General features: G+C 41.5%; 1 protein-coding gene across 2 annotated transcripts in view; it reads right to left on the minus strand.

Annotated features, from left to right (window-relative positions):
- Positions 1 to 23476, minus strand: part of BBS10 (Bardet-Biedl syndrome 10) — a 46100-nt gene that overhangs the window by 15080 nt on the left and 7544 nt on the right. For both annotated transcript variants that reach the window (XR_003790995.1, XM_029204219.1), the window contains exons 3-4: positions 17996 to 18094; positions 17457 to 17561 (exon numbers count right to left, since the gene is read on the minus strand). Coding sequence is in view for 1 of the 2 variants with exons in the window: in XM_029204219.1 (XP_029060052.1) it covers positions 17504 to 17561; positions 17996 to 18094 (157 nt within the window). In the remaining variant the exon portion in view is untranslated. The remainder of the gene's footprint in view (positions 1 to 17456; positions 17562 to 17995; positions 18095 to 23476) is intronic.

Here is a 23476-nt window from a genome sequence, read left to right on the forward strand (position 1 = left end):
TTAGGTAGAGATGTTAGGAGTGTAGAAGGGTTTAGAGATGAAGAGTTAATGGTGCCTTCGTAGCAAAGTTGCCTATCTCCATAGCTGGGACTTCCCTTCGTGGATGTCTCAGAATGATTTGCGGGAGGGAGGGGGAGGGGTGGGCTGTGGCATTGAAGGCACAGAAATCTGAAATGCAGAGCTGGGCAAAGAATGTGCCTCAGTCCAGATACTGAACCAGAGAAGAACTGGTTTTAAAGAATTTTTTGGTTTACTTGAGACTTTCTCCCATTTTCCCCAATGATCTTTTTACCTCTGGGCCCCTTTGTCTTCCCCAGCACCTTTCAAGCTTTCTGTCCCATGGACTTTTCTCAAAAATAGGATAAATATACATATATACCTGAGAGCCAAACAGACTTCCTAAGTTTGGAGAGGCTCTGCTACTTTCAACTTGGTGGACCTGGGGAGCATTTCTTAATCCCACTTGGTCTCAATTTGCTTTACCTCCCACCCCCAATTTTTTAATAGAAAAATACAAATTAGTAGGTTGTTTGGTAGAGAAGAAATGAGATAATGTATAATAAAGCACCAGACAGAGTGACTGGTAAATATTAAAGCCTCAACAAATGTTTGTTCCCTTCTCTTCTGCCCTGCACCTGTCAGTAGTAATTCCTAATAGAGATGAGGACCCCCGGTAGGGGGCACTGAATTCCACACAGAAGAATGCATGGAGACCCACACCCCTATTCAGCTCCATAAATGGCAACTCCATCCTTTTAGTTGCTCAGGTCAAACCTTGAAATCATCGTGAATCCCTCTTTCCTTCTCAGACCAACATGCATCCCTGAGTAATTTATATTTTATTGGTCTGTTTACTCTTTCAATGTCTGTCTCTCCACTAGGAAGTAAGCCCCATGAGGGCTGGAGCTGGTCTGCACACAGTGGCCTGCACCCCAGAGGCTCTTAAGACTAGGTGAATGAATGCATGTGAATGAAGTGGGAAGGGGAGACCGGCTGCTTCAAGCAAACAAAAGAAAATCTTGCTGTAGATGCCTCCAGCTTCTTATGAGGTAGCATATTTCCTATGAGGGAAGAAAAGACTTGTATATTGCTCCCTTCCAACTTAAGGAGACTGATAGGCCAAAGTTTGATCTTGTTCAAGGAAAGGCTAATTCCCAGCTTCTATGGGTATTCTGTGCTACTAATGGGCAGATATCCTGAGAGAATGGCCTTTTGTTTAGCAGAGAGCCTTAATGAGGTTAAGGATTTACCAAGGGAGGCTTGCATGGGTTCAAAGCAGTGAAGTGTTGAATAAAACTGTTTACATTAAAAGGAGCAGAGTATTAGTTTTCTAGGGCTGTCATAACAAAGTAAAAGAGACCCGGTGCCTTAAACAACAGAAATTAAATTTCTCACAGTTCTGAAGGCTAGGAGTTCAAGATCAAGATGTTAGCAGGGTTGGTTTCTTCTGAAGCCTCTCTTTGGTTTGTAGATGGCCATTTTCTCTCTCTGTCATCACATGGTCTTTCCTTTGTGTTTGTGTCCTAATCTCTTCTTTTTTTTTTTTTTTTTTTTTTTTTGCCGTACACGGGCCTCTCACTGTTGTGGCCTCTCCCGTTGCGGAGCACAGGCTCCGGATGTGCAGGCTCAGCGGCCATGGCTCATGGGCCCAGCCGCTCTGCGGCATGTGGGATCTTCCCGGACCAGGGCACGAACCCGTATCCCCTGCATCGACAGGCAGACTCCCAACCACTGCGCCACCAGGGAAGCCCGATCTCCTCTCCTTATAAGGACACTAGTCATATTGGGTTAGGGCCCACTTTAATGACCTCATTTTAACTTAATTACCTCTTTAAAGACCCTATCTCCTTCTGTGACTGGCTTATTTCACTTGCATGAGATCCTCCAGTTTCATCCATATGAACCTGGATTTGGTTGTTGCATGTGGTAGAATTTCCTTCTTTTTATTTATTTACTTATTTATCTAAAAATTCTTTTTGGCTGTACCTCGCGTCTTTTGGGATCTTAGTTCCTCGACCAGGGATTGAACCCGGGCCCTCGGCAGTGAAAGCACAGAGTCCTAACCATTGGATCACCAGGGAATTCCCAGAATTTCCTTCTTTTTACAGGCTGAATAATATTCCATTGTATGTGTACACTACATTTTCTTTATCTATTCATCCATCAATAGACATTTAGATTGTTTCTATATTTCGGATATTGTGAATAATGTTGCAATAAACATGGGAGTGCAGATATCTCTTTGAGATTCAGATGCCAATTCTTTAGGATATATACTCAGATGTGAGTTGCTGGATCATATGGTAGGTCTATTTTTAATTTTTTTGAGGAGGCTCCATACTGTTTTCCATAACAGCTGCACCATTTTACATTCCCACCAACAACATACAAGGGTTTCAACTTCTCCACATCCTCATCAACACTTGTTGTCTTCTGTGTTTCTGATGATATCCATCCTAATAGGTGTGAAGTGATATCTCATTATGATCTCAAGCTCATAGAAGCAGAGAGTAGAATGGTACCAGGGGTTGGGGGGAGGAGGAAATGGGGAGTTGTTGCTCAATGGGTATAAAGTTTCAGTCACGCAAGATGAATAAATTCTAGAGATGTGCTGTACAACACAGTGCCTGTAGTTAACAATACTGTAATGCACACTGAAAAATTTGTTGAGAGGGTAGATCTCAGATTAAGTGTTCTACACACACATACAAAAGGAAAGAGACAGGAGGAAACTTTGAGAGGTGATGGATATGTTTACTACCTGGATTGTGGTGATGCTTTCATGCATATTTGCTTATGTTCAAACCCATCAAATTATATACATTAAATATGTGCAGATTTTTAAAATATATATTGACTACTCAGGGTTAGGACTTCAACATATGAATTTTGGTGGGGGACACAATTCAGCCACCACAAACAGGTAGAACACAGAGGTTGGAAAGCTGGGAATGAGAGAGGGATGAGGGAACACAGAAGCCGCATCCCATGGAGGGAGGCCAGGGATCCTGCAGAAGGAGGCAGATGGTGTTGGGGAGTCTGCTAGGTGTCTGCCAAAAGCCATCTTCCCTTCTTCCGGAGGAACAGAGTTTCGTTGCGCATATGACTGCCTGGCTAGAAGCTGTGTTTCCTAGTCACCCTTGTGGCTAGGTGTGGTCCTCTGACTATGGAATGAGAGTAGAAGTGACATATGCAGCTTTTGTTCACTTGTTTAGAAAGAATGTGACTGCCCTGAATTTCTACTGTCTTATCTGTGAATGGTAACACAGACTTGTCTACAGCCCAGCTTTGACTGTGCAGTCAAGGACAAGGCCCTACGGGAAGGCAGCGAAACAAGATGAAACAAGAGCTCGGAACCCTGTGTGATTGTGAGGAGTCAGCTGTTATATGAGAGTGAAATAAACGTCTACAGTGTTAGCCTCTGTACTTTGGAGAAGGATACGGCAGCTCTGCCTTTACCCTAAGTGACACAGACAGCAAAATATCTTCCATGGCCCCATGACCAGTATATTTTTTTAAACTCTTGTTATGAAAACTTTATAACAGATAAAAAATAGCAAAAATGGAAAAATTAACCCTATGGATCCATCAAGTTTTAGACTTTATCAACTTTTTGCCACATTTACTTCATCTATTTTTGTCCAAAGGGTTTTAAGAAGAGTCATGGTTCGTTTTAAATTTTTTGCTGTACTGTCCAGCGTTGTAAAACTATTTCAAAAGTGATTTCAAACTTTTGTAAATGTTTGCTACCCAAGAACTTGTTGTATCAGTGAGGAAATCAAAGAAAAATGTGTGACTTTTTCCCTTGTAAGGTGCCAATGGATGGAGGAAGGTCAAGAACCATAGGAAGTGGAACGTGAGGTGGATTGACAGTTTAGCAGGACTAGGAAATCTGAGCAAGCACAGCAGTCAAGCCCCTTGGGGTTTGCAGACATCTTGGGATTTCTTGCAGGAATCTTGGGAGTTCTGCACTGAACTCTCCATAGGATGTTGGATAGGTACTCAAGCCATTTTTGTTTAAACAGTAAATACGAAAGCAACTAAATACATAGACTAGAGGACTTAGGGACACCAAGATGACAATTGGCATATGCTTACTATATACATGAATGAAGAGATGAATGAGAGAATGAACCTAGTATATGAACTAGAGGGTGTACTAGTGGGTACAATACCAACTTTGGTATTTAAACTGTAGACGGCCATTTCAGACCAAGATGAAAGAAAAACATGGGGCAGATCTGTATGACTTCTCTCAGTCTTCAGACCCTTGATCAGAATTTTATCTGGTGCTCCATTATCTGGGCCTGAAATGAACCTTCCTTTGTCTTTGCCTTTGCAATCACTGACTCTCAGCTCTTGTCTCCATCCCTCTCACAATTAAAAAGGGGGGAAGATATCCAGGAGGCTGATATTCCACTTGCTTGTGAGGTGTTCAATTTGCCTTATTTGACCATATTTTTTTCCCAATGAGGAGTAAATAAATCTACTATTAGCTCTGAGAAGCAATCCCAGCAGACCATGAGTGTTTTTATTTCTTGATCACTTACCAAACCAAAAGTGCGCATCTTGTCTCCTGATGCAAAAAGCCAGGATGAAATGAAGTACCATGTGTCCAAGAGGCAAGTGGAGGCCAGATAACAAGGGTGCTGGTTTTTAAGTTTTTTTCATCATGATTTTCAAGCTTTCCTAATTGGGGCTACAAGCCCATACTCAGATGATCTGCTTTATCTGATTTTGAAATCTTAAACCAATTTCCTCCTCTTACAGAAACCCTAGTTTCTGAGACAGCACTCCATCTGCATATGCATTTCGAGGTGGGGATGCCAAAGGCTTGTGATAGGGTTTCCTAATGTGTGAGATAAACTGCCCTAATTAAACTTAATGGTAAAAACTGAACATTTAGATGGCTATTGTGCTGACACAACGCCCATGAACTGGGTTGGGGGACTGTATGAAAACAGAACATTTTTAGTTCGGCAGCAATTTATAGGTCGTATTTGGCAGGAAGTTTCTCAAGTTCAGTTATTCAAATCTCACTTCTATTTAAACCAGCCTGTAGATCCTGTGTGGCAGATCAGACTATACACACAGAATTCTCGGTAAAAATCTCTGGAGGAAGGACCATTTCAGGATTATCTGATTCTACAGGGATCTGTGTCTTTTATTGACCCTATTTTGCAAGTCTGTAGAAATTGAAGTTAAATTGTGAAAGGCTGATGGTGATGCAAATAATTCAGTTTTTAGAAATACCAGTGAACTTTATCCAACGAAGGTGCAGCAATTTCCACTCTATGGAAGATGTCAGTTTTGTATCTATCAGCAAATTCAATTCAGGGTTCCTGATTGCCTATATACATGCTTTTCCTTTGGATTTTCCTTGGAACCAGTTTTTGCTTCTCACTGGTTTCCTCATTAAAATAATGAGTGAAATAAAATCTTTGACACATATTTTATATTTGTATGAGTCATAATTTTTGAAAATTATCTTTTAGCACACTGATTCTCTAGCAACTGAGTTCATCTCCAAAAGTGGGGCTGGCAAGGGGTGAGGGGAGAACCCTGAGTTTGACTGAGCATCTACCCAGAAGAGACTGGTGAATATGAGCTAATAAAAAGGGAAAAATAATGTTTACCCTCATTCCTGGACATAGAGGCTCTAGATTTAAGTTTATTTCAGTATAGTTATAAAATCATATGTTTGCACAGCTAAATTTGAGGACTGTTGTGATTATCCTTCTTTTCTTTTTTTTTGGTTTTGTTTTTTGACCCTACATGTTTAATTCACTTACGTAAGAAAAACAATGGTAATAACAGATGTTGTGCTGGCCTCAGAGAAATAGGATGGAAAACTGAACACCACTGGACATCTCTCTTTCTCTGCCTCCACCACTCTCTTTCTCTCTCCTCTCAGAACTTATGTCTTTACCTGTTCCTATGTTAATTTCACTCTTAGGCTGGCTTCTCCACAAGTTGTGGACTGGCTGCTAGCATCTCAGCATCCCTTATTCATACCCTTTGTGGAAAAAAACAAGAGTGCCATTAGCATAAGTCTTTTTTCAAAACTGCCGGCAGGAGAAGGAGCCGTTCTAACTTGGGAAGGAGGGTGGAACTTTTTACAGGGCTTCAGCAGGCAGGGTCAGCTGAAGTTCAGCTATTTTCAAGAATATTTGTTCAAAGATGGTTCTCAGGAAAGGGAAGAATTATTCTGACTAATTAGCAGCCATTGTCTGGACAATTTGGATTTTACCAAGAGGAGTGGGAGAACAGTGAGGGGCTGAGGTCATGTGCAAGCAGGGGTACAAGCTACAGTTGACAAGGACATTGAGGGCCACGGAGGGAACTTTTCAGTTCTTCAGAGCTCCTTTTTTCCTATAAAAATAAGACAGATCTGCCCCATGAGCATAGTTACTGATGAAAAAAATAAAGGTTTAGGGGAAGGAAATATCTGTCCTTATCATTTATATTTTGCTAGAAGAACAAGTTGGTTACACACCATGAGCTTTAAAGTCAAAATCCCCAGAATTTGAACCCTGACTTCCCACTGACTTGCTCCATGACCTTGGGCAAATACTTAACCTCAATAAGCCCCAGTTTTCTCATTTAGGAAATGAAGAACATCTACTTCAAAATTTAAAGAGAGTGTGCATATGAGGAGCACATCATTGTATCTGGAATATGTTCAATAATTATAATTTTTTGTGATGGAGATGATGGTGATATTATGAAGGTACCAAAACCTACTCATATGTTTTAAACGCCCCCCACCCCATTACTATTTTTAAAATAGAATTTTAGGATTAGAAGGGAACTCAGCCAGTGGTCAAGCCTCTCCAAAGAGATCGCAACGATCCCAGAAGGAGGGGAGTGGGGTGGGGATTCATGGGTGGAACAGAGAGAACCTCTGCCCTGCAGAGGAGGGTAAGTGAACTAGGGATAAGGGAATCCTCATTTTAGAGAGTTGGGTCCAGGCTCGCTCTTTGTCTCTGTGTGTGCGTGTGTGTGTGTGTGTGTGCTTCCATGTGCATCTGTGTGTCTGGATCTAAGTATGTTCATGGGATGTGATGAGTAAACAGTATGTGACATCAAGAAATTATCAACATTGACACTGATTACAGATGCTGGTGAATTAGCAATGTAGAAAGGGGAAATAAAATTTGGCTTAGCTGGGAAAAAGTAATGCTAATTACAGTCATTTACATGAGCCCCTTACCATTTATGCAAATTATCATGCAGCACAATCATAATTATGTGCATCATTAAATATGTGCCCAGTTAACTTTCATGTAAGTTGTCTTGATTAGAATCATCATCTCTGCTCTACTTAGACATCTGTTTGGAGATACACTGTTTAAAGTCCTGCTACTTCAGGGGCTATCCAGAGCGACCTGACTCCCTGGAGCTCCAGAACCGCCTGCCAGGTCCTATTGATAGTTACTCTCATTGGAGAAAACAGTTCTCTCAATCAGATCCCAGTGCAGGAGGAGGCACAAGATCTTTTCCCCTCTTCTTCCCCACCAGCAGGTCTTCAGAGGGCCCAGGGAGCTCACCTCTCACAGCTGAGGGGACCCACACAACTGACGGGGAGACACACACACACACACACACACACACACACACACACACACGGCAAGAGACGACAGATACAGAGAGAAACAAAGACATGCAGACCAAGGCAAGAAGAGAGTCAGAGAGAGGCAGATATAAAAATTGGGGCAGAGGTACAAACACAGTCTGTTCAGTGAGGAGAGTGGATTCAGAGACCTTCACAGGCCAGGCTGTTTTTCTCTGATACTTCATGAGAAAAAAATAGTTCCCACAAGCAGACCCAGACAATTGTGGGATCTTTCATTGCCCTGGATAGTGAAGATGCAGGAAGAGGGGGATGAAAAGAAAAGGGGAGGAAGAGAGAAGAGAGGGAGATAAAGTAACAGAGAGATGGGGAAAGACAGACATAGAGGAGTGGGAGAAGGGGAAGAGGGATGTAAGGGGTTGTAAGTCTGTTGGACAGTTGGTCAGTACCCATCTGGTCTAAGGCGGTGGAGACAGAGAAACACAGGGGACACACTCATGTCCTCTTTTTGTTGTGATAAAATTCTCAAGTCCTTAATGAGCTGTGCAGATATAATCATTAACTGGGCATCTACCATGTAACTGGAACCTGGCTAAGAGTTTTTACCTGTACTGACACATTCAGTCCTCAAAATGACACCATCGTGATGCCATATTATGGAAAAGGAAGCTGAGGCATGTAACTTGCCCAGAGTCACCCAGGTAGTGAGTGAGACTCAAATCCTGCCATCTGGCTCTAGATCCTTTGTCCTCAACCACAACATAACACCAGCAAAGCCAGTTACATAATAAATCATAGTTAAGGGATCCCTGACTTAAAAGCATTCTTGTTTAATTAAAATTTATTTTAAATTCGCTTAATATGCAAGTCAATCAACATTCCCAGAATAAAATGTTTTAATTTCCATGAAGACTTCAACATTTTCTCAGTTCAGCAAGAGAAGCAAGGGCAGAATTCTAGTGTTGTGGTTGACAGAGAAATAGAAGCCTCCAGGGATTTAGTGACTTCGTGATTTCCATACAGTGGGATGGGGCAGATTCCAGTGTCCCGCCTCCGTACATTTGGATTCTGTTGCTTTATTGAAAGACCTTGAAGGGACTGGAATTTGGTCCCTCAGTGACTCCAATTTCCCCTGTGGAAACTTATGCAAAATATCTCCATCAGCTTCCAGCTTTCTAATCTGTTAATAAGTAATGATAATTTTTAAAAGAAATCATTTGGTTATCATCCTTGGAGATTAACTGGATGATTAATTTTAGCGAAGTGCTTATGAAATATAAAGTGCTTCAAAGTCTTACGGATTTATGCTCCGATGTTCTCCTTAGGCCTGTAGGGCAGAAGGTCTCTGCAAAATGAGAAGCTGATTATGAATGCCCCTCATCAGGGCCGATTCTCACCAAATTGCACCAACCCCCATCAGAGAATTCATCAGGTAGGCAGATGACTGTCAGGGTCACTTTTACTTCGCAGACTGAAACTCTGAGCACTGAAGTGCAAATCAAAGGGAACTGGCAAGAAACGGAACTCAGCTTCTTGGTTACTCAGTTGCAGGGCATCCATGCGCCACATTGATTTTTCAGTAGGGGAATCTTTGGGGGCCAGTGGTGGTGCAAAGGGCTTCTTATGTCCATAGAACACTTGCCAACCCAAGGACAGAGGGGATATTGGTATGACTTGAGCCCATGCTTCCTTTCGTGGCTGTTGACTTCTGCAACTTGACAAAATTAACATTTAAAAAGGGCAAGAAGGTGACAGCGCCTGTTACTGATGAAAAGCATGAACTTCGGAGTCATACAGCCTGGCTTTGAACCTGGAATAACTATTCACTAGCTGCATGTTCATGGCTTAGCCATTACTTCTATGCAAATAACTCCTAAATCCAACTTGTATTATTATGTAAAAATGACTAAGCTAGAACCTTTAGAGAACATGGTAACTGTAGGGACTGAGCCAGAAAGATATGTCTACATTCTAATCCCCAGAACCTGTGAACCTGTGAGTATTATCTTATCATGGCAAACACTGTAATTAAGTTAAGGATTTTGCAAGGAGGCATTTATCCTGGGTTATCCGGGTGGGTTCCACATCCATTGACAAGTGCCCTCGCTGAGTGAGGCAGACGGATATCTGGCAGATAAAAGAGGAGGAGGCAGCGATGTGAGCCTGGAGGCAGAGACTGGAGTAATATGGCCACAAACCAGGGAACTCCTGGAGCCACCAGCAGCTGGAAGAGGCAAAGGACAGATTCTCCCCTAGAGTTTTCAGAGGGAGCACAGCCCTGCCAATACCTGGATTTCAGACTTCTTTCTGATCTCCAAAGCTGTGAGAGGACACATTTCTGTTGTTCTAAGCCACCCAGTTTATGGTAATTTGTTACAGCAGCTACAGGAAACTAATTCAGTGGTTAACTGGGATGAGGGGAGCAAGTAATAGTAAAGCCTGAGATAGCTGTCAGGTTTTGCTCTGGGTGACTGTGGTAGAAGATGGTATCCTTCACCTAGACTGGAAACAGAAAAGCAGGTCTTAAGGAAGTTGGTGAATTCAGTTTTGGACATTCAGACTGCTAGAACAATCTTCAGTGGGGTCTCTTCCACTCCTACACGTTTTGCAGAGTATGCTAAGAATGCAAGGCCCTGACTGCTCTTTACCTGAGTCATTTTTCAGGCTTGTTTTTGCCCTGAGTAACCTTGAGGGACTCTTTCCAGGACAAGGAGCAGGCTTGCTCACCGCTTGCAATAAAACAGCAGGTTCCTCAAGCTCAGTGTCCCCTCCCTGTAGCGCAATCCGCTGTGTGTGCAAGCCTCCATCTGGCCCTCCGTTTCACCCTGTGGGACTTGGGGTGTCAAAGGCAACTGACGTCAACATGCTGATGCTTATGCTGCTTGCTGTGCTGTGAGGAATAAGAACTCCTGTCGCTGAACCAAGAGCCTTACTTATTTGCCTGCATCCATGAAACAGTAATAGGCTAATTTACTGGCTTGAAAGTAGGGTAAAACCAACCTCAACTGGAGCCCGAGCTGAGGGTCTGTGAGTCTTCCTGGAAACATCAATTGGGGGTCTGCATCTCACCAAAGACACTTGCGCTACAGATAACAGATTTGGAAATCATTAGCTGAGAAGTCTTGGTCAAAGCTATAAATTTGAATAATCATGCCACCCAGGAAAATTTTATGAGAATTTATGAAGGGATGAGAGCAGAAGGAAAGGAAAGAAACCTGAAGAACACTGACATTTATGGGACAAGGAGAAGGAAAATTTAAAAAGTAGACAAAAATGATGCAAATATCTTCCTACTTACTCAGCCTCTGTATCTTAGTAATTGTTTACTTATCTTTGACTCCTTCCTCTGCATTCTTCTGCATCTACTCCATTGTCAATTTCAGTTAGTTTTTTTTTTTTGGCCATGCTGTGTGGCATGTGGGATCTTAGTTCCCCGACCAGGGATCAAACCCGTGGCCCCTGCAGTGGAAGCACAGAGTCTTAACCACTGGACGGCCAGGGAAGTCCCAATTCCAGTTAATCTTTGAATCGCACTTTGTCCCACACCCATCCATTTTTTTCCCATTCCTAGCTGACGTTCTAGTTTAGACTCCACATCTACTGCACACATTCTTTGCAATAACCTCCTAATTGGTCTCTGCTTTCTGTTATACCCACGACAATCCATCCTACACAGTGCTGCTAGGTTAATTTTCTTAAAATATCACTTGGATTGACTCACTCTCACTGGTTAGAAACCGTCCATAGTTCCCCAGGATGTCTGAGATTCTTGTTTTCGCAACCCATTGTTCTGGGATTCTCATCACAGGAACAGGAATTGGTGTCAGAAGGAATAAAATTTAATTGTAGAGAGAAGAAACAAAAGGATAGAGGGAGTGAGAAAAATGAAAAGGACACAGGTGAGGAGGAATCATCTTTGTGGGGTATTGGATGTCTTGTTCAGGGGTAAGCAAGGTATGACCTGTGGGCCAAATCCAGCCTGCCACCTGTTATCATAATAACATTTTATTAGAGCACAGCCACATCCATCATTTACGCATTGTCTGTGGCTGCTTTTGTGTGACAACTGCAGAGTTGAGTAGTTGTGACAAAGACCATCTGGCCTTTTATAAAAAAGTTTGCCAACCCCTAGTCTAGTTACAGCTGCAATATGTGAGGGGTTTTAGGCCTCAAGGAATGTAGAAAAGGATATTTTAAGAAGTAATGCTAAGAATTACCAATTGGATGAATCTCTGTGGACAGTCTTTGAGAGATTCCAGTAAAAATTTGAATGACTTTTAACACTGGATTTTTTCTTTGAATGTCTTCTCAGAGACTGAGCCACAAGACAATCCCAATTAAACTCCCTTTGTGTACTGATTCCTTGGAATCTTTGTTTACACTGTTAATCTCTCTCCTGAAATTTCTCCCCACATTTCCAGGTCTACTTTATTCCTTTAAATTCCTTCCTTCAAATTCCAATTCAAGTTCTGTCTCCTTTGATAAGCTTTCTCTGTCCTTCATTGAACACAGTAAATTTACCTCACATGCCAATGGCTGCCTCTGATTAATGCTCCCCCAATTCAATCCTTACAGTATACACCTGTGTATTTTTGGTTAATCTTTTCATGGTTGGGCTATCTCCATATTAAATCAACAGCTTATTGAAGTCAAGGACTGTGTCTCATATATCATTCTATCCCTCACAACTTCTGGAAAAGGGACTTGAATAAAGTTGTTTGATAAATTTGCTTATAAATAGTGAAATCATGAGAAATACCAGAAAACAGATTTTCCAACTTCCAAGTCCTACAGAAATGCTGTGCCCAAATATTTTCACACATGAATGTCTGGGTCATTTTAAAAGTTTTAACTGGATTTATTATGTAAAATCCCAGACCTTGTAATGAGAACGTGAGGGTGACTGGGCTATGAGCGTCACCTCACTGATTCCTAGGCTTGATCTGGTGTTCCTTTGCTTCTTAACTCCTACCTAAGCATCGCCTCCTGAAGCCACCTGCTCAACGAGGGGGGTTTTCTCAGACAGGAGGATGGTTCCATGGTCACATGTGTAGCAGCCTTCTATCACAACAATCTATGATCATGGTGAGTGTGGTCTAATGTTCTAATTTTCTGTGTTAGGGCACACATCTCCTATAGTTGTTCCATATATTTTTTTAATTTAAAAACCTTTCTTATTGGGCTTCCCTGGTGGCGCAGTGGTTGAGAGTCCACCTGCCGATGCAGAGGACACAGGTTCGTGCCACAGTCTGGGAAGGTCCCATGTGCCGCGGAGCGGCTAGGCCCGTGAGCCATGGCCGCTGAGCCTGCGTGTCCGGAGCCTGTGCTCCGCAATGGGAGAGGCCACAACAGTGAGAGGCGCACGTACCACAAAAACAAAAAACAAACAAACGAAAAAAAAAACCCTTTCTTATTGAAGTAAAACATAATGTATAAAAATGCACATATCATAAATGTACAGCTCAGTGACTGTCACACTGAACACCCTGTGTAACCAGCTCCCAGATCAAGAAATAGAACATTATCCATCCCCAAAAGACAGTCTCTTCAGCAAGTGGTGTTGGGAAAGTTGGACAGCTGCATGTGAATAAATGAAGTTAGAACATACCCTCTCGGCATACACAAAAATAAACTCTAAATGGCTTAAAGACTTAAACATAAGGCAGGACACCATAAATCTCCTAGAAGAGAAGAGGCAAAACATTCTCTGATATAAATTGTACAAAAGTTTTCTTAGGTCAGTCTCCCAAGGCAATAGAAATAAAAATGAAAATAAACAGATGGGACCTAATCAAGCTTACAAGTTTTGCACAGCAAAGGAAATCGTAAACAAAACAAAAAGACAACCTACAGAATGGGAGAAAATATTTGCAAACGATGCGACTGACAAGGGCTTAATTTCCCAAATATACAAACAGCTCATACAACTCAACAACAAAAAAATAAACAACCCAATCAAGAAATGGGCAGAAGACCTAAAACAGACATTTCTCCAAAGAAGGCATACAGATGGCCAACAGGCACATGAAAAAATGCTCAACATCACTAATTATTAGAGAAATGCAAATGAAAACTACAATGAGGTACCACTTCACACCAGTCAGAATGGCTATCATTTAAACGTCTACAAATAAATGCTGGAGAGGGTGTGGAGAAAAGCGAACCCTCCTACACTGTTGGTGGGAATGTAAGTTGGTGCAGCCACGGTGGAAAACAGTATGGAGGTTCCTCAGAAAATTACAAATAGAGCTGCCATATGATCCAGCAATCCCACACCTCAGCATATATCTGGACAAAACTATAATTCAGAAAGATACATGCACCGCTATGTTCATAGCAGCACTATTTACAATAGCCAAAACATGGAACACAACCTAAATGTCCATCAAGAGATGAATGGATACAAAAGATGTGGTACATATATACAATGGAATACTACTCAGCCATAAAAAAGAATGAAATAATTCTACTTGCAGAAACATGGATGCAACTAGAGATTATCATACTGAGTGAAGTCAGACAGAAAGAGAAAGACAAATGCCATACGATATCACTCATATGTGGAATCTAAAATATGACACAAATGAACCTATCTACGAAATAGAAACAGACTCACAGACACAGAGAACAGATTGGTGGTTGCCAAGGGTGGGGAGGTTAGGGGAGGGATGGAGTGGGCGGTTGGGGTCAGCAGATGTGAGCTGTTATATACGGAATGGATAAACACGGTTACACTGCTGAGCACAGAGAACTATATTCAGTATCCTATGATAAACCATAATGGAAAAGAATATTAAAAAAAGAATGTGTGTGTGTGTGTGTGTGTGTGTGTGTATGTATGTATAACTGAATCACTTTGCTGTATAGCAGAAATTAACACAACATTGTAATCAACTATACTTCAAAAAAAGAAAGAAAGAAAAAAAAGAACATCATCCTTTCTACAGCATGCTCTCTTTCAGTTGTTCCCCCAACTCCTCTGCAAGGGGACTGCTGTACTGACTTGTAACAGCCTTGACTGGTTTTGTACTTTATATAAATGGAATCATACTGGATGCACTTTGGTAGCTGGCTTCTTTTGTCTGTGATTCATCCACAGTGTTGTGTGCATGTGGTAGGCTGTTCCTTCCCATTGCTTTGCAATGAATAAATCAATTGGGGTATATTTATACAATGGAATTCTACCCATTTCATTTTCATTAACAGTATTTTACACTGGAAATCTCAAGAGCTCAGCTGTTGAAAGTGAAGTCCAGTGCTGCAATGAACACAGTGTTATTGTGTGTGTCAAGACTCTTGAATCTTAAAATTCACAAAAGCTTAATGGCCTCAGTGTCTTGGATAAGGATAATATTATAAGCACTAGATCAGCTTCTGAGCCAGGAAAACTTGCTTTGCTTCATATCTGTTATTAGCTTTGTGACAAAATAACAGTCTCTTAAATTCCATTGTTAAGCATCATTGCTGATCTTAGAACTGTATTCATATGGCAACATTTTTTCAAAATAAAAACAGCAAACAAAAACGTCAGCATTTACATTAAAGTAACTTGATTTATTACCTCTAAAATTTTTCTTCCCTTCATGCTTTACACAGCTGTGAAAACATGTTACTTTTAATGCCAAAAAGTGTACTACATTTAGCTTACTTTGATATGTGTTCAGTCCCCCTCCACCAAAACACACACACCCCTCACTCTCACTGACTGCGGGGTTTTAGCTACAGCACAACTAGGTAGGTTAAACTTCATTGTGGCAGTCTTCTGTTGATACTGCAGGAATTAATACTGTTTGGAAGGAATCCAAAACCCATATTATAGGAAAATTCACGATGTTATGGTACCCCTTCATAACAGTGCTTGCATAAAAAGTACATTTTTAAGAACTCAGGGATACTGAGGTATAACTTACGTATAGTAAAATTTACCCTCCTTAGTCTACAGCTGTGTAAGTTCCAACCAGCACCACAATCAAGATACAGAGCAGCCCATCATCCCCAAAAGTTCCTTCATGCCCCTTTGTACTCAACTCCTACACCTAGCTCTACTCCCTGGCACTCACTGATCTCATAAAAATATATAAAATGCTTATTTTCCCCTCTTTTGTCAGACACAGATAAGCAGAGTAGGGGCTGGCTCCCTGTCACCTCCCCCATCTTGGCACACAGCCCTTCCCCTGCCCCAGCCACACCACCTCATCCAGTGCCTTGTCCTCTCCATGCTTCCACCCACTAATCTTACCCCATCATTCCTTTTATCTAGAACCCTCTTCTCTTTCTTCTGCACCTAGTCAACTCCTACTCATCCTTGAGATCTCAGCTTCAACATCACTTCTTCAGAGAAGTCTTTCCTATCTAGTTTCAATCCCTCTGCATTGCATTGTGCACATGTGAAGCAGTGATTTTACATTTGTTTATGTATTATTTGATTAATGTCTATCTTCCCATTAAACTGTGAGTCCATGAGGGCAGGGACTGGGTTTTGCTCATGACCATAGGCTGAGCATACAGCACATTAGTAAATACTCAATAAAGACTAAGTAAATGAGTACACACTTTGAAGCCAGCACTGTTCTAGATGCTCACTTTTGATTCTTTCAAAGGTACAATAAGATCAATATTATTATTTCTGTTTTACTGATGTGATGACCTTAAATCAAAAATTCTTTGACTTTCCTCCTTCCAAAGGGTGGAGCCTAATTCCCCTCCCACTAAACATAAGCTGACTCAGTGACTCACTTCTTAATGAACAGAATACAGCAGAAGTGACGGTGTCATAAAAGGCATTGCACTTTCTCCGTGCTCTCTCTGGAGTCACTCCCTCTGGGGGAAGCCAGCTGCCATGTCATTCAGACACATCAGCAGCCCTATGGAGAGGCCCACACAGTGAAGAACTGAGGCCTCCTGCCAACAGCCATGTCAGTGAGTGAAGTGGACCCTTCAGCCCCAGTCAGTGAGTCTTCAGGTGACTGCAGGCCTGGCCAACATCTTCACTACAACCTTATGAAAGACCCTGAGCCACAGCCACCCAGCTAACCCACTCCCAGATTCCTGACCCACAGAAACTATATGAGAGAATAAATGTTTGCTGTTTCAAGTTACTAAGTTTGAGGATAATATTGTTGTCACACAACAATAGATAAATGAAAGAACGAAAGAGGGAAGTAAAGTACAGCAAGTTTAAGTAATTTGTTCAAGGTGATGTAACTAGTAAGTGGCAGATCCAGGATCCAAACACAGGTGGTGGGGCTCTAAAGCCCCTGATCTCTGTACCATACCATGCTGCCTCCTAAAGATGCTTAGTGTGGCAAATGCAAAATCATTTGACTGTGCTATTATAAAATCTTTGCAGATTGGCTCATGTTACAGTTTCGGGAGGTTGCTTTCTGGGTTTCCAAAGAAGCTGCTGACTGGAAGAATTTCTGAGAGAATGCTGGGCAAAAAGGCAATTGTAATGAAGAAGTGTACTGTACTATTTAAAGAATTTCTGTGAAGACATTTTGTTGGAAGAGTAGATTGAAGCAAGTTTGTTATAAAGTAACTTTTTGGAGATAAAAAGCTTTTTTCTTTAGCTCATTATTATAGTATTATAAAAGAGTTTTCAGAGTGTGAATGGATTATACTAGATTGCTCAATTTTAAAATATATTCAGTATATTTTTGTGTTCAATATTATGTATTATACATCTTTAATACATGTATATATTCAAATATTTATATTTAATATTTATGAAGGAATTACTGAAACGCATTATTTCTCTGAGATTTCTTAGTTACTATTCCAAAGGCCAAAATCTTGGAGTAGGCAAAGATTTCTTCAACAGGACACAAAATGCACCAATCTTAAAAACACAACCTTAATTAGCTATTGTAAGCTATTTACATACCTGGTGCCCAGAAGTCTTCCAGTCTATGCTGATAAGACCTAGTATCTTCATCCCATCACCCTGGAATGACTCAATTCCCTTTCTCCTTCTGTTCCTTCCATTTTCCTAATCAAATTAATAAAAGAGTCCTTTCATCTAGTCACTCCACTAAGCATTATCATTAGGTCCCTCCTCAGGAATATTAGACTCCTTGAGCAAATTTAAGTAGGGGAGTCTCCTGGCACCCAAAAGCAGGAATATTGCTGGGCCTTGGCAAGCTCTAACTGGAGAGCTGTCTCTCCTTCTCTTGTCTATGATTCCAACTTCATGTCTGTGGAGTAGGTTTAATGGAAGAATCTCTATACAGTGGCAAAGAACATGGAACACTTTGGTTCTCCAAATAACTTTGCTTTTTTAGAGTCTCAGTTTACCCCGGAAGTAGAAAAAATCTAAAAATGTCAAGTAACAGCACTTGGGTCTCTCTGGATAAATTAACCCATTCCAGTGACTGCTTTTAGAGCTGATCACTAAAATCTCAGTCTCCTGTTCAGTTCACATACCTTCTTTCCAAGGACAGTTTAGCTGTTTGTGATGTGGAGCCATTGGCCTTTCCATTTCTCTTTGTGGGCCTGCTTCTTTGTTCATGGGATGAGTGGATCCTGGGGAGAGAGTTCAGCCATGTGAGCATGCAAGCACTGGCACACTGGTGGTAACGATAAGGATACCAGGCAGTTTCAATTGGTCTTTGTTGCTACTTTACCTGACACTGGCAATAAAACCTGGCAATGTCTGTGGTAGGGAACAAGTTTTAGGACACCCAATAAATAACTCCCCTCCCATTGGGAGGCATACATGGGAGTCAGGCTGAAGGAGACAGAAACACCACAGTAACTCCCTATGATGCCTATACTGGACCCTAGGGCCTACAGTGCTAAATGGAACAGGCAGGTGAATGCCCCACCTTTGAATCAGACAGATGGACCCAGGCATGGTTCCTAACAGTGCTGATTCCTGTTCCGGGCCTATGGGGAGATGTTGACCCTGCTTCCTTTTTCTTAACCAAGAGAAAGAAAGGGAGTGCTGAGCCAGGCACACGCAGTTCCTCCACCCAACCTCACCAATCAGGTAAGTCCCTTTGCCTCCCTGGAGGGGTAGTGAGTGAGACAAGAAGCCAAGAGAAATCTCAACCAAGGTCAAAAACAATCCAAATGTACAGATATGAATAGGAATATATTTTTATTTGATTTTATAAGCAGCATAATGAAAAATATGGGAGGATACCTGGTAGGTGATTCATAGGATTACCTGGTTTGGGGGGAAGCATCTGGGGGACAATGTGAAAGAAGTGGGGAAGAGAGTAGGGAGATAAGTAAAACAGGAAAAGAAAACTAACCACTAAATATAGTATGTATGCAGATGGTCAACAAGCACATGAAAAGATGCTCAACATGGCTAATTACTAGAGAAATGAAAATCAAAACTACTGCCTCACATTGGTCAGAATGGCCATCATTAAAAAGTCTACAAATAAGAAATGCTAGAGAGGGTGTGGAGAAAAGGGAACCCTCCTGCACTGTTGGTGGGAATGTAAGTTGGCACAGCCACTATGGAAAACAGTATGGAGGGGCCTCAGAAAACTAAAAATAGAGCTGCCATATGATCCAGCAATCCCACACCTCAGCATATATCCGGACAAAACTATAATTCAAAAAGGTATACACCCCTGTGTTCATAGCAGCACAATTCACAATAGCCAAGACATGGAAACAACCCAAATGTCCACCGACAGATGAATGCATAAAGAAGATGTGGTACATGTATACAATGGCATACCACTCGGCCATAAAAAAGAATGAAATAATTCTACTTGCAGAAACATGGAACGCAACTAGAGATTATCATACTGAGTGAAGTCAGTCAGAAAGAGAAAGACAAACACCATATGATATCACTTATATGTGGACTCTAAAATATGACACAAATGAACCTATCTACGAAATAGAAACAGACTCACAGACATAAAGACCAGACCCGTGGTTGCCAAGGGGGAGGCAGGTGGGGGAGGGACAGAGAGGGAGTTCAGGGTTAGCAGACTATTTTATATAGAATGGATAAACAACAAGGTCGTACTGTATAGCACAGGGAACTATATTCAATATCCTGTGATAAACCATAATAGAAAAGAATATAAAAAAAGAATGTATATATATGTATAACTGAATCACTTGGCTGTACAGCAGAAATTAACATAACATTGTAAATCAACTGTACTCCAATAAAAAAATAGTATGTACGGTGTGATCACATTAATATACATTATTGCATTAAGGAGTGATATTCAAAATACTTGAACCTCTGTGGCATGGTTAACACTTCACCAATTAAAGTGGACACCATAGAACTGGGGCAAGATCCCACCAAACTCCCCTGCTGAAGCAGATATTAACCCGAATCCAAGGGCGCCTAGGATAGGGATGAGGAGACCAGGGTGGTAGGATGGGATTCGGGGGAGAGGGTAGTAGACTTGGGAGGCTGAAGACAGTAGCTATTTACCAAACCAATTCAGAAGAATGTCAAAGTGTTGACAGCATGTGTAGCTCTATCAGTGCTTTCCAGTTGATAATATACTTACTCGTAAGTTAAGATCAAATTCTTAAAATATAACAGGAAAGTTTTCTTCCTGTGGTATGTTATCTAATTCAGCTGGCAATAGGCACGATTCACATGAAGAAAACCTGTAAACAAACCCTGGGTACTGAAGGATCCACTTCAAAGGCTCACTCAGGGGACTTCCCTGGTGGTCCAGTGGTTAAGACTCCGTGCTCCCAATGCAGGGGGCCTAGGTTTGATCCCTGCAGGGAACTAGATTCTGCATGCATGCCGCAACTAAGAGTCTGCATGCCACAACTGAGGAGTATGCATGCCACAACTAAGAGTTTGCTTGCCACAACTAAGAAGTCCACATGTCACAACTAAAGATCCTGCATGCTGAAACGAAGATCCCATGTGCTGCAACTAAGACCCGGAGCAGCCAAAATAAATAAATAAATAAATATTTAGGAAAAAAAAAAGGCTCACTCAAATGAGGAAAGTTGATGCTTGGCTGTTGGCTGGAAACTTCACCAAAGCTGTGGATTAGGGCCTTGGCTCTTCTCAGGATGCTTGAGCTTCCTTACAGCATTGGTGGTTGGGTTCTAAGAGCAAGAGTTTCAAGAGAACCAGGAGGTTGCCTTTTATAATCTAAGAGGTCATACACAGTGTCACTCATTATAGTCTTCTGGGCAGGGCAGTCACAAGGCCTCATCCAGGTTTAAGGAGAGGAGACTTAGATTCTACCATTCCATCAGAGGAGTGTCAAGGTCATACTTAGAGAATATGGCAAGGGAAATATGGGAGAAAATACAATCCGCCACAGTGAATTTCTACTATATCTGTGATATCCGTGGTCCACGCTGGCATGAGTCCCAAAGGTTTCTGCTGTTTTTCCATGTAGGGAACAGGTTATCAAGTATAACTGAAGAATTGGAGGAAGGAGGGAAAAGTTTAAAATTTATGGGTGGGACGTCCCTGGTGGTCCAGTGGTTAAGGCTCTGCGCTCCCAATGCAGGGGGCCTGGGTTCGATCCCTGGTCAGGGAACTAGATCCCACTTGCTGCAACTAAGAGGCTGCATGCCGCAATTAAAAGATTTCCGCATGCTGCAATTAAAAGATCCTGCATACAGCAACTAAAGATCCTGCACGTGTCAACGAAGATCCTGCGTGCCATAACTAAGACCCAGTGCAGCCAAATAAATAAATATTTTAAAAAAATTTATGGCAACCAAAGGAAGAAATAAAGCTAATATTTATTAAGCTCCTACTTAATAATGTGGCAGGCATTGTGCGAGGCGCTTCCCATCAGATATCTTTACTGATCTTCACCACAGTTATATGAGGTATGTTCTGTTATTACTACTTCATAGATGAGGACATTGAGGTAGAAGAGGTATTTAGCAACTTGTCCAAAGTTACACAAATAGTAACTGGTAGAGCCAGGATGGCAATACTGGTCTGCTTGACTTCAAATACTATGTTCTTTCTACTACACTGTGCCTCAAAGTTTAGAACAGAAATACAATCTTCAAACTGTCCCAACTTTGTCTTCACTAGTTAATTTCGTTTCTTCTAATACATATATGAGATCTCCGTTTTCACTTCTCAAAAGGGTTAGAAGAGATCAGTATGGGAATTTATGAAGTACGAAATGATGTGTAAATTGTGACAGAAACACAAGTGAAGCCCAGGAAGTTTTGCACAAATGTACTTTTGAAATATGTTATTAAGGCTAAACATACCATGGGGTCCCTTTTTTTAAAGAAAATGGACATTTCTGTTGCTGCAGCAGGGATTTCCCTATAGTGGGGGACAGATAATGGAAACCTCCCTGAGTAGTTCAAGAAGCACAGCCAATTACTAACTAGGTGTGTTTAATCTGGGCAGAAGAACCTTGGTTTCTATAATCAGGGAGGTTTTCACCCAGATCTTATTTATAGTAAGATCTGGCATTGGTGATTGGTGATTTTACTTGGGGCTAAATATCAATACAAACATCCAAAGGAGTTGTTGTAAATGACAGAGACTGCAAGAGCTATGCATATTTACCATATTGTTAACCTAAGCATAAATGCGATTCAACCATAATACAGCATGTCTACATAAGGCTACAGGGAGGCTTTCGGCACAGACTTGGGAATGAAACTTCCTACTGAGAGCTACTCTTTAAAATGAACAAATGATTGTTTAGAACAGGGACATGCTAAGTCACCTGAAGGAAACAGAATGGCTTCCAGGCTGGTAGGACTCTGCAGTGATTTAGTATTTTAAGAAAAAACTGGGTTCATCGGAGCTTAACAAAAATGGAGTCACTGAGGCAAATGTTGGTTGGATCTATGTGATCACTGCTCAGGAGAAGGGAGCCTTAGTCAGTCTTTCCATTGGTCCATTCCTATTCATTCATTCACTCATTCATTCATTCACTGAGTGCCTGCTTGGCCAGGTACTATCCCACATGCTGGAAATATGGAAGTGAAAAAAGTCAAAGTCCTCATGGAGTTTACATTCTTGTGGGGAAAGCAGTCAATACAAAAAATAAACACACATACTAATAACACCAGATATGTGCTTCAAAAAGAGCTTAACAAGGTAGGAAGATAGAGAACAAGGGAGGTCATGGGGAAGGAATATGGTATTATTTTAGACTGAAAGGTGAAGAAAGGTTATCTCTAAGGAGGTGACATTAAAGCAGAAGTACCTGAATAAAGTGAGGAAGTGAGCCACATGAAGACCAGAGGGGAAGACTTTTATGCAGACAGCACAGCAAATGGAAAACTCAGATGCTGGAACGAACTTGTGCGTTCAAGGGACAGAAAGGCGGCCAGTTTGGGTACTCATTCGTGCTGTTTGCCAAATGTCCTGGTTCTCTCTCATTCCAGGCACAAGGTAGAATTGCACTACCTGGTTCTTCTGTGGATGGGTAGGACAATGTGACGAATTCTGGACAGTGAGTCATGAGCAGAAATGACACATGCCAGTTCTCAACAGAGCCAATGCAAGACCCTCTAGATCTTTTTTCTCTCTCTCTGGCGTGATGATTGGTAACGCTCAAGACAGTGACTGCTCCACCTGCCTTGAATTGGGAGTGAGGAAGAAAACAGTGTGGGATCAGAAGCCTGACCTTTAATAGGCATGAATGTGAGCAAGAAATCAATTTGTACTGTGTCAAGGCTCTTGAGATCTGGAGTTATTTGCTACCTCAGTATGGCATAACTTGTCCTGACTCATAGTGTAACTGGTGGGGAGAAAGCTAGAGGGAGAGTATCAGATGAGATTTTAGGGATAAGCAGGGGAACAGATCATGTATAGCCCTGTAGACTATGATAAATTTGGATTTCATTCTGTGTGAAGGAAAAACCTTTGGAAGACTCTGAGCAGAGGAATGACATGACAGGATTTGCATTTTTAAAAGAATCATTCAATCATGTAGGGGAAGTCCTTGCTCACGG

The sequence above is a fragment of the Monodon monoceros genome, unplaced genomic scaffold (genome assembly GCF_005190385.1).
Source record: "Monodon monoceros isolate NGI ecotype Baffin Bay Population unplaced genomic scaffold, NGI_Narwhal_1 Super_Scaffold_6, whole genome shotgun sequence".
Classification (NCBI taxonomy): domain Eukaryota; kingdom Metazoa; phylum Chordata; class Mammalia; order Artiodactyla; family Monodontidae; genus Monodon; species Monodon monoceros.